This window comes from Pleurodeles waltl, chromosome 12 (genome assembly GCF_031143425.1).
Source record: "Pleurodeles waltl isolate 20211129_DDA chromosome 12, aPleWal1.hap1.20221129, whole genome shotgun sequence".
Taxonomy (NCBI): Eukaryota; Metazoa; Chordata; class Amphibia; order Caudata; family Salamandridae; genus Pleurodeles; species Pleurodeles waltl.
The window spans coordinates 696854587-696866976 of record NC_090451.1 but is presented as its reverse complement, the minus strand read 5'-3'; the positions used below and the strand labels follow the sequence as shown (position 1 = coordinate 696866976).

At 49.1% G+C, this 12390-nt stretch overlaps 1 protein-coding gene across 1 annotated transcript in view; it reads right to left on the bottom strand.

Moving 5' to 3' along the window:
* The window catches only part of LOC138266876 (thialysine N-epsilon-acetyltransferase-like), a 32604-nt gene extending 21489 nt beyond the window's left edge, over nucleotides 1–11115 (bottom strand). Inside the window, exon 1 of the mRNA XM_069215591.1 lies at nucleotides 10739–11115. Within this exon, the coding sequence (XP_069071692.1) occupies nucleotides 10739–10801 (63 nt within the window). The 5' untranslated portion in view covers nucleotides 10802–11115. The remainder of the gene's footprint in view (nucleotides 1–10738) is intronic.
* Nucleotides 11116–12390: the final 1275 nt, after the last annotated feature.

Genomic DNA, 12390 nt, shown 5'->3' with positions numbered 1-12390 from the left:
TGCCATCTACCTGTGCACAGGAGTACTGCTTAAAGTTTCTGGATCCGGTCTGATGCCTGGGCAATATTCACAAGATGAAATATCCATCAGAAACAACCCGAACCTACATTTTGCAGTTAAGTCAAGAGCAGTTCTTCGAATCGGTATAGCGAAGTTGAGGGAAAAGGAGCAGATAACGGGGAAGGTGGAGCTGCTGATGTCACCAGTACTTAAGCAAAGAGCACAGAAGATCCTTGAGGTTAGAAGTTGGGGTATAAGGATCAGTGGGGTACATGTTTAAAGGACGTCGGGAAGGTCATTCTAAAGCAACACAAATCAGGGACAACCAAGAGTTAACAACCACATCTTGGACAACACAACTGGCAGCTCTGTGTCAGTTGTGTTGTTTAAAGGTCAAAGAGGACAACAGCCTCCTGACCACAAGAGGACTAGAACACCTAAGGAGACTAAGTGAGTGGCCTTGAGCGGCCTGCAAATGATGGTCCTTGCGAAGGCCTGCATCCTGGAGTAGGAGGGAGGTGCTATAGTGTAGCAGAAACACACTTACCTTCAGTAAAGCCAAAAAGGAGACGTGATGACTGAGTAAGGGGCTCTGGTGCACTGGGAGGCTTTCCCTAAAACCTTGAATAGTGCCTATCGCATTAGCCCACTAAGGTTAATGTTCCTTCCTCCTCTTCTCCTGACCCTCAGGATTATACCCTTTGGATGCCACCACCCTTGCCAAGCGGCCCGAGATGACGTCATTTCTTATTACCTGCTGGCAGACCCTTGTCTGATCAGAAGTGGTGTAACTCATGGCTGTGATTTCTTTAAGCTAGAGGGCTGCCGCCCAGAGCACACTAGCTCGGGCAAAGGAGAAATATATCTAGGGAGATGTGGAATGAAGGAAAGACATTACATCTGCTTGTTTAAAAGTCCTTCTGAGGTGCCAAAGTTGGAAGTTCTAATTTGAACAGAATGGAAGTGAGCACAATAGATAAGAACTGTGCCATGGGACTCATTCTGCACCTTAGTGATGTGGCCCAACAGGGCCAAACCAGTCTGTAATTTCTTGTTACCATTCACAGGGGAACTGGCCTGGCACTCTGGGCTAGACTTATCCTTTCAATGTTGGGCTAGGTTTACTTACATATGGCTGTCCCTATATGTAATGACACAGATGAGCTTAAAATGATGGAATGAAATATGAGCCAGAGAGATTACCAGGGAATGAGGTTGAATCTACCATTCCAACCTGAACTTACTGAGCCATTTAAATCAGGCTGCACTTCACTGATGGGGCCCAACATAGCCGGAACCTGTCTGGAGTTGCTTGTGTTTTATTTCAGATGGAATGTGGCCTACCGGTTTGGGCTGGACCTTCCCATTTGGGATAGGGCTATCTTTGGTTTTCATATCACTGTCTTCTGTCTATAATTGCACAAATTAGTCTATAATGCAGTGGAATGCAGCCTAGAATGACTGCCAGCCGCTGAGATTAATTTAAGCATGTTACACATCACTTGTTGTGTTTATTTGGTGTTATATGCCCAGAATTGAAACCTGAGCTTTCTGAGCCATGGGAATCACTCTGCACCTCACTGATGGGGCCAAAAAAGACCTAAAGTGGTCTGAAGTTGCTTGTGTTCCCATTCGGGGGGGGCTTGGCCTGTTGCAACTGGAACAAGCTTGATTTGTATATGGCTCATACATCAATACGGGCACAGGCAAGCTAATAAACAATGGTCTGGAATGGGGCTCGAGTGGTTACCAGTGGCTGAAATTAATGCAAAACCTAATATAACTCATCGTTTTGTGTTGTTAACAGCTAAGCAGCAGTGAATTTTGGCTGGTTCAGGAAGCAGACTCACTGCTTTGCCTGAAGCCGTAACTAGCAGCTCAAAGTCATTTATGGTACGTGGAGGGGTGAAGGGAAATGACATATTCTATGGAGGGGGGATTTGGGAGAAGATGATACCATTAAAGCGTAACAGATAGGACCAGTGGATCATACCAACCCTGGGAGGACCTTTTCATAACTCCAGATGTTCTAAATATTAAGATAAAATGAAATTTGAAAAAGAAATTAAATTAAAATGTCCGAGAAGTTTGCCTAGAGTGCCAGCTTCAGGCTGCTTAGGGCTTCTTTGTTGGCAATACAACCTAAGAGAGCCTTTTCCTTAACTCTAACCTGATGTGCCGAAGCCATTGTGGTTGTTCACACAGTTTAATGAACTGCAGCAAATTTGCAGACAACTCTGTAGCGTCCTGCTGGACACGTTCTAGTGTTTCCACCTGCACTCTGCTGAGGGCTGGCTTCTACACTCTCCCCACACCCATCAATCCATCACAGGCGTCGCCAGTCAGGTGACCCCGACAATAAAAAGGCCTGGGCGCACGTGGCCGTGACCAGTTACACGAACACTAACTATGTCTCTGCGTCACCTTATTTAGCAGTATGAGGGCCTAGGGTCCACAGCATCACAGCCTCCACTCCTACAGCAATTTGAAGATGTGCACAGATTTACTCTCAACTCTTTGTCGGATGGCTACCTGCCACCAAAGATAATGTCTTGTCTTTAGCACATCACTGTTACCAGGCCTTGTGAAGGAATTAACCAGGAGCCTTCGCGCCACAGCAAGGCGGGCTTTGTAGTTGGTATAAGAACCTTCAGACATTGTTTTGCGTGTTCAGTAACAAGCTTAATACAAATGAATGAAACTTGCTGCTGGTTTCCCTCCTCTGGATCGGTTTCCTTCACCTGCCTCCCAGTTACAAGACTTTAATCATGTGACCTAAGTCTAGAGGCTTCCCACGATTGCTGCAATAAGGTGCTGTTGTTGCCTTGTCCCCAGTAGCTATGGTTGATGTCTGTAAGCACAGCTTTTGCTAAATACAATTTGCAGACTCAACCCAAATACAGACCCTTCCTGCCACACACCTTAATGAATTGTTTAGACCCAATTAACAAGTGTCCAGAATCTAACAGAGTGAGGGACTAACCCAGAGAGGGCTGAAGATTTGAGCTGCACACAGATGCTAAAGATCTGGCAAGGACCCAGCTCTCCAGGACCGACTTTGCAGAACCCTGGTCTAGTCTCACTACCTGCTAGGTGTTTGAAAGGGTGACTGTGTGATTATTTCTCTGCATCTCGAGCTGCAGCCCTGAACAAACACGGTTTGTGTTGTGTCAAAGAATGGGATCTGTAAGCGTGCCACCCAGGCTCCCGCAATGTTTACTCTTCTTTATTACTTTACCTTGAACATGTACTTGTCGTTCACACTGCCTGCAGCTGAAGGTTAGCATCACTTTCATTAATGATTAGGTGCCTGGCGGTTCTGTGTTTGTCAGCCCTACTCCACCTCATAAAGGAAACACCATTCACCACAATAGGTGTGCCTCCCTCGAATAATGTACTTTTCCACGTGTGCTCAACATGTTTACTTTTGCTGGAAATGGTTGTGGCTACATTGTGGGCTCAATCAATGCTCCTTTAAATGATGATGGGTGGTAGCAGTTCAACTAACATGAAGTGACCATATAACTCCATGCCATCAGGGGCACCAGGTTTCAGCCCTGAGATACCCTTCTACATATCACAGTTTTCAGATGGGTTGGCCCGCTGAAATTACTTCAGCTCCCAGAATGCACTGGGTTGTAAGAAGGGAAAGCCCTGAACTGAAAAATGACGTGTCTGACAACTTAAAGTGTTTGGCTAACTTCTGGTAATCCCAATGAGAAGTTTTTAAGGATTGCCTTGCAGCAATGGGTCACTACAAATCTCTTTTTAGGTGATAAATTCTGCCAGGGAATGAGATGCTGATTCCGAGTTTGCTGCCCGCCATACTCAACAAGCCACCTGACCGCTGGTGCCGTCAGGACACCGCCGGCCATATTCCAACTTCACCGCAGGGCCGGGGGGCGGAAACAGTGTTTCCGCCCCCCGGCCCTGCGGTGAAGAGGGCCTTAACATTGACGCCGGCTTGGAATGGAGCAGGCGCCAATGTGGCAGTGCAGTCGCACCCGTCGCGCATTTCACTGCTCGTAATTTGGGCCGTGAAATGTGCGATGGGGCTGTGCAGGGGCCCCCAGCAACCCCATTCCACCAGCTTTTCCACGGCGGTGTGAACCGCCATGGAAAAGCTGGCGGAATGGAACTCGTAAGCGCTGCTTGCATCGCTGCCCTGGCAGATTACAACCGCCGGGACCACCAGGCTGGAGGCCATCTCCAGCGTGGCGGTATTGGCGGTATTACCGCAGCATTTTGGACGCGGTCGGAGTTTGGCGGATCGGACCGCCACTACCGCGGCGGTCCGATGGCCACCCCGAGTCTGGCGGTCTCAAGACCGCCAAACTCGGAATCAGCACCTTAGTTTTTGTTGCCAGTGGCGGTGGTAATTCAAGGATTCCTTTATTCAGCCAGGTTGGGCAGGCAGCTTTGTTAAATTTAATCTAACTTCAAGTTTTTTCTTGGTCTCAATCATGCACTTAAAATGCCATCAACAGCTTTCAGCGCTTTGCTAACAAACTAGAATCACTAGCCTTGCAGCTTGGTCTTCTCTTTGCTGAAATCGCCAATTTTAGAAACTTCCAATCTGGACTCATTAACATAAAATCAAACAGCTACAACTTTTTTTCTCAATATCCCTACTATCTAGGCTACCTTTGAGAATAGGCCATGAACGCCAAGAAATCATTCCCTTCCCTATGAGAGCTGCATCCCTTCTGTTACTGTAGGCGATCATTTCCATCCCGGAGGACTTTGGGCCAGGTGTACGACCACTGTGGATTGTGACACGCAATCCCTAATGTACTACAGTGCTTTCAACACTGTTTGCGATTCGCAAATGGGTCGCAGGTGACCTGTTTCATCAATATTCATAAGGCAGGTGGCAATTTGCAACCCATTGGGATTGGCTACAGTCATGGGGATGGTGGCCTGCTGGGGTCAGCAGACTATGTCTGTGAGTGCTTTTTAAATAAAGCAATGTTTTTTTTTTAATGCAACCTATTTTCCTTAAAGGAAGGAAAACTGGATGCATTACAAAAAAACGAAACGAATGAAAGGTTTCCTTTTCATTGTAGGCATTGGTCCGTGGGACCACTGCCTGCTCTGAAAAAATAATGGTGCCCCATTCACAAAGCATCCTGCTTCCGAATGGGTTACCACCAATTTGAAATTGGTGATAACTGCGATTGTTTTCCGACCGGTAATGCGGTCGCAAAACAATCATACATCCTCCCTACGACTCGCTATTAGGAAGGGAAGCCCTTGGCACGCCCCTTCCTAATAGCGAGCTGCAAACCCTATTTAATGTCGTGGGTTACTGACTCGCAAAATCGGGTTTGTACATGATACAAGGCCATTTAGCAAATTTTGCCATTTGCGACCGCTAAATAGCTTTGTACATCTGGCCCCATATCTCAGGAGGCCAAGATCTCTCTCCACCCTCCACCTAGGCCAAAATGTCCATTTTACTTGATCTAAACTAGTATACTTCCAAGTGATGACTTACTTCAAAATGTTATGGAGACCCTCTGGGCCGCACCCCTAGCAACAAGGTAACCTCTTCTATGCTGGGTTGCTTGTGCCATAATCGTAACCCGCATCCAAATACCAATTCGAGATTTTTGAGTTTATTTTCACTCTGAATCTGAAATTGATAATATTATGTGAGACGCGGCAAAATGGATCATACCAACCCTGGAAGGACCTACTCATAACTCCAGATTATTCCACCATCTGCTTTGATCAAGAAAGCAACTTTGGGGAGGTAGAACTGTAACTGGCCAAATACCCATGCGGAGTGCACGTATTTGCATTCAGAACCTTTTCTCATGTTTCATTGGTCTACTATGGATAAAGATGCAGTACAATGCACATGTTTGCATTCTGAAACCAGATTCTGTCCTTCATATGGGGAGGCAAGAAACCACATATCTCGGTGAAACTCTCAATGCTACCTAGGGATAAAGGTGGCCTGGCGTGCCCTAACCTGCTGGACGACTACAGAGCAGGACACCCAAGCTACCTGTTGGCATGGGTGGTAAGGGGCAGACCACATGGACTGAGCGGTGGTGTGACGCCCCCTTGGGATCTGGCCTGGCTCCCACATCACCTTTGGCCCAAAAGTCCTCACGTAGATGCTCCCACCAGGACAGTACTAGGTATCTTGGATCAATTAGCCGTGAAAAGGGGTCTCACCACCTTTTCTTCCCCTGACACCCCAATCGCTCGGAATCCTGACTTCACTCCATTGCGTGCCCCAACTTGGATCCCTGAGTGGGAGCAGGGCGAATGCGGAACACTGAGTGATCTCTTCACAAGGGATACCAAGAAATCCTTCTAACAATGCAAAACTGAATATCATCTAACCAAACCCTCACGCCTCAATACCTTCAACTGCAACACCCAATGCCCTAGCCGCCACGCGAACCCTCACACCATTTGAAAAATTGATTTGCTCATTCAGCTGCACCAAAGTACTTATTTCCAACACCTACAGGGCATTGCAAGATTGCAAACCCCCCAAATCTCCCCTTCCAAAGTGGATGGGTAATTGCACTGGGAACTCCCACAATAGCCAAACAGTGGGAGAGACTGTGGAGAGATTCCCCCAAAACTCACAGACACCTCACTCATGGGGAAAACGCATACAGGTTCCACTGGTACCCAACGCTGCTCCGGCTTGCCACAATGTTTCCCTCCGTGTCCCCCTTTTGGCACTGGGAGTGTCCTGCCTTTGCATGGTGCATGGGAAGTTATGCATGTGTCACATATGTAACTCCGCTATTCTTATAGGTGTGTATCAGTGGTGCAACTCTGAGCGGCCGTGCACACTCCCAAGTGCACCTCTTATCAAATTTAGAGTTTTATTGCCACATTGTACAATTTGAAAACTTAATATACATATTTGACTTTTAAAAAAAGCATGAGTGATAATTGGGGCTGATTTACATTGCAAGACTCCTCTGTGAGCCGCTATGCAAAAGGGCAATTTGTATACATTGAAAGTGGCCCAAAACTGGGTAACTAGGTCAGTGGTAAAAAAACGAGGAATGACCATATTTCTGTTTTTATGAAAGAGGCACTGGCTCCCAGGTACACCCAGCATCTGCTTTAAGGTTGCAGCACTCACAGCTAAAGCAGAACATGAGTGAACCATGGATAATTTACAAAAGCATCAGCCTGGCAGAGCTCAGGTAATTGCACATTAGTTCACGCATCCCCACAATCAAAAAACCTGTCAACTTAGGGCGAGTGATAGGACATTATTTAGTGTCCAACCTTCTCAATCGAGCAGCGTCTCTGATGCAATCACGGAGGCGAGACCGCTCCCCATTCAACCCCTCAGAAAGGTCTTAACATTGGCCTCTTCTGTGTGGATGGTGGGGGGAGGTTGTTTCCTCTAGAGCAGTGGTTCCCAACCTTTTGACTTCTGTGGACCCCCATTTAATCAATACTGGAGCCCGGGGACCCCCACTGAATCATTATTGGAACACGGGGACCCTGGAGGAGTCATTACTGATAGCTGGGACCTAATATTATTAAATGTTTTAAGCAGTCGTGGACCCCCTGAGGAGGCTTCGCGGACCCCCAGGGGTCCCCGGCCCACAGGTTGGGAACCACTGCTCTAGAGGACTTGGTGGAATCCCCCGATGTTTTCGGATGGGTTCTACCTTGTCCTTGTTTGTGTAATGGTTTGCTCCGTGTCCTCCGGCCCGGAACTATAAATAAAGAGAGGCGTGGTCGGGAGGCCAGGGGGAACCACGCAGCGAGCAGACCGGGACCCGTGCTGCTTGAGCGCTGCTCGACCAGGCCTGACCTGACTACGCCGACCAGTTGAAAGCCACACTGTGTCGCGCGTTTATTCTTCGACGCCCCCAAACCATTTGCTATGTTGTGGTTCTACCACAGGCCACAACATAACATTCTGAACAAGAACGCCCTTTAGTACTGGTAGCGCTTTGCTGGCTTTTGAGGTCTTCAGAGCTCTATAAAAGACTATGAAATTCCCATTAGAGTGCTCAGGTCACTCCCACGGTCCCTTCTCTAATATCCTTTCCCAACAATATGACTGCTAAACAGCCTACAAGACCATCCGGGTATGTGACACTAAGGGCCCCGTCCTGATTGGGCTGATAAATTAGGGCGTAACCTGCACACCCACAAATTACCAATGCAGCAGTAGCACAGCTTGCACATCTGCAGTGTGCATTTTTCTATCTATGCACGAATGGGCGATGGCCTGCACCTGTTGCATGTTATTCCCCATTCCCGCAGGCACAGCGGGTGGCTGGGGGGTCCTGGACCCCAGACAGGATGCCTGTGAGAGTCGGCACTAGGAACCTTCATTCATGAGTACAGGCAGATACTCTCATTGAATTCTAGTGCACTGGCGCTATCTGTTACGCTTTAATGGTGCAAGAAGCTTCTAGGCGCTACACTGTGCATCGTTGTGGGCACTGCATGACATACTACCAAGATGGGAAAAGGCGTGGAGGTAACGAGTGAAGGCGGGTGGGCTTCTGGGCAGCAGGAAGTGTCAAACATCTAACCACTACCTCGAAAAAGACCGGAGGGTGGGAGTCAGCTGACTGTTGAAAGGAGCCTGAGAAGCAGATACGTGTGTGTCTTGGCAACTCAGTTGGGTGGGTCCTTGATATGGTTTAAGAGCTCAGCATTGGTCATTTCAGCAGTGTGCCTCTGTTGATTGTAAAGTTGTTACTTGGCTCTCGAAAGGTTTCTATGAAACCTTCTTGGGAATGATGTATACCTTACAAGGAGTGTGAATGATTAATTCTCCATACATTTTATCCCTCTGACTATGATGCTATTCTCTGCTGCCCGAGGTCTGCCCTGTGTCTATGATCCTATTCTCTGCTGCCTGAGGTCTGCCCTGTGTCTATGATCCTATTCTCTGCTGCCTGAGGTCTGCCCTGTGTCTATGATCCTATTCTCTGCTGCCTGGGGTCTGCCCTGTGTCTATGATGCTATTCTCTGCTGCCTGAGGTCTGCCCTGTGTCTATGATCCTATTCTCTGCTGCCTGGGGTCTGCCCTGTGTCTATGATCCTGTTCTCTGCCGCCTGAGGTCTGCCCTGTGTCTATGATCCTATTCTCTGCTGCCTGGGGTCTGCCCTGTGTCTATGATGCTATTCTCTGCCGCCTGAGGTCTGCCCTGTGTCTATGATCCTGTTCTCTGCTGCCTGAGGTCTGCCCTGTCTCTATGATCCTATTCTCTGCTGCCTGAGGTCTGCCCTGTGTCTATGATCCTGTTCTCTGCTGCCTGGGGTCTGTCCTGTCTCTATGATCCTATTCTCTGCTGCCTGGGGTCTGCCCTGTGTCTATGATCCTGTTCTCTGCTGCCTGAGGTCTGCCCTGTGTCTATGATCCTATTCTCTGCTGCCTGGGGTCTGCCCTGTGTCTATGATCCTATTCTCTGCTGCCTGAGGTCTGCCCTGTGTCTATGATCCTATTCTCTGCTGCCTGAGGTCTGCCCTGTGTCTGTGGTCCTATTCTCTGCTGCCTGAGGTCTGCCCTGTGTCTGTGGTTCTATTCTCTGCTGCCTGGGGTCTGCCCTGTGTCTATGATGCTATTCTCTGCTGCCTGAGGTCTGCCCTGTGTCTGTGGTCCTATTCTCTGCTGCCTGAGGTCTGCCCTGTGTCTGTGGTCCTATTCTCTGCTGCCTGAGGTCTGCCCTGTGTCTGTGGTCCTATTCTCTGCAGCCTGAGGTCTGCCCTGTGTCTATGGTTCTATTCTCTGCTGACTGAGGGGTCTGACTTCTGTGATTATGGTCCTATTCTCTGCTGCCTGAGGTCTGCCATGGGTCTATGGTCCTATTCTCTGGTGACTGAGGGATGACTTCTGTGATTATGGTGATTATTACCCTCTGACAGAGATCTGAGCCCTGTGACTATGATCCTATTCTCTGGTGACTGAGGTCTGCCCCGTGTGACTCTTCTGACTGAGGTCTGACTCCTGTGCCTATGATCCTATTCTCTGCTGACAGAGGGCTGACCCCAGTCACTATGGTCCTATTTTCTGCTGCCTGAGGTCTGACCCGTGTGACTATGGTTTTATTCTCTGCAGACTAAGAGCTGTCCCACACTATGTTGCTGGGGTTAACCTCAACGCCCACAGTCAGTGACTGGGTGCTGGTCCATGCAGTCTCTGCCTCTTACAGAAGAGGGGGTCGCCCACCTGCCGGTGATGAGGGCTGCTCTCTCCAGTCTCTGACCCCTGCTGTCCCCGTGAACGAATGAGGGAGTATGGACCCAGTGCTTAATTTGTGCTGGTTGTTTCCGGTGCTGAGCACCGACACTAATTTTTGAGGTCCGGCACGTATTTTTCTGCCTCAAGCATTTTCTGCGAGCAAAAGACACATATGGGAAAAACGGAGGAAGAGAACAACGAAAAAGCGTCACAAAGGAAGGAAGTCGAATGCTGCAAGAGTGAGCTGAAGGGGCAGGGAGTGCCTGTAAAAGGATTGAAGAGACCCGAGGTGGTTTCAGGTGTACCGCCTCAGTATTCAACGCTCGCACATATAATTGCAGCAGCCGCGTGTTTAAGAGGAGGGCTTTGGGCACCGGCACGTTTTTATTTACAATTTAAGCAGTGTATGGACCCCAGTGCATGTGACAGGGGGCTGCCCCCCTTTTCTCTCCCCCCTGTGTCTAACCCCTCCTGCCCGCCACTGAGGGCGCGTGCCATAAAGGTCTGCGCCCCAGCCCCTCCGGCCGCCCCATCCCTCCTCACCCGAATCATCCTTAGGATGTCTTTGCAGTCTTCCTTCAGTGCCAGCCTGACGGTGCACTCCATGCTGCGGGGTCTGGTCCCTGCAAGGGTCCAACCGGTGACACTGCCAAGCCCTTGTGCACTCAGCCGGCCCCTGCGTCCAAGGCTCGGCTAACATTACACCCTGGGGGGGCTGCCTGGCTGTACCAGAAGTGGGGAGGGGGAGCGTGAGGGCTGACGTGCCACAGTGCCTCGAAGCCTGGTCGTGCCCCCGCCTGGCCCTGCTCAGACCCTCCTCAATACCCGGACTTCAGAGGGTGAGGGTTTCCGGGGCTCTGGGGGGTCCTGAGACATTTCATTTCGGATCCGAGCTCTCCTCCCCCCCCGTCTGCTGATACGCTTGGTACAGTCGGAGGCAGGCCCTGGTGAGGGCGTGCACTAGTGACTGAGGACATGAGGGAAGGAGGGGAGGGAGGGGGCTGTGGTGACGCGGGACACCTCGCGTCTCTCCATCCTCCCATATTCAACCACTTGTGCTCGCCTCTCCGTGCACAGCAGTTCACTCCTCACTATACCACGGGCCCTCCCGTGCAGTCACAAAATATATGCGGCATTCGTTATACATCTCAAAATATGAGACGCTATGTAAACTATCTAATCTCGACTGAAGTACCATATCAGGGCCGGCTTTAGGGCGGTGAGACCACTGCAGCCGCGCCTGGCGCCGACTTCTTTTTTTGTGTGGGGGCGCTGTGTTTATAAGTAACTTCTTTGAGCCTCTAGCAGTTTTCAGGCAACAATAAAAATGTCTAGCCAACTTTGGTGATTAATGCTCCCGCTGGTGAGAGATCCGAGTTTTCTCTAGTGGCAGTTTTGACTCATCACGAAGTATCACAGAGGGTTAATGTGCCTGCTGCGGATGACATGTACCATGCAGATCACTGACTGTGAGTGAATTATGAGTAGCGCTAAAAAAAAGAGAAATGTATATGAGAGAGAGGGGCTGTGAAGAGATGGGGACACTCTTGGTGAGTGGTAGTGAGAGAATTTGTGGACAAGAACGTCATGAGGGGTAGGTGGGAGACGGTTGCACTGGGCACCATCAGTGCTAAAGCCAGCTGGGCCCATCAGCAGTAGATGTGGGCGAGCCAAACTATTCATGGAAAGAGCAACTCTAGGGTTCTGGCTTGCCTCAAAGAGCCCAAGTTTGAGCTGAGCCTGCAAAAAAAAAAAAAAAAAAAAAAAAAACATCAACAACCACCACATGACATAAAAGGCAAAGCCAATAGGTCTGACATGGCTGCCAGCATTTTGCAATTCTTTTTTTGATTTGTTATAGATTACTGAAAACTGTACTGCTCTGGAAGCTGTCAGTGTTTGTCACTCTTCGAGACAAACATGTTTTTTGGTCTCAAAAAAGCTAACATTACCATAGTACTTCCTGGCCCTGAAATGAACTATTTTCTGTCTGGAGGTGCCCATTGTTAAATGACAGCGTGCCCGTACCTCAAAGGGAAGTCAGCCAATAGCTGAGGTGGGCTGAGGCATTGCCTGTCGATGCATACTTGAGGGTTTGGAGAAAAATGGGAATGACACAACAACAGACCAATGGATGAAGTCTGTCTAAAAGCCCCTGGAAGTACCTTTGTCATACACATAATGTTAGTGCAATC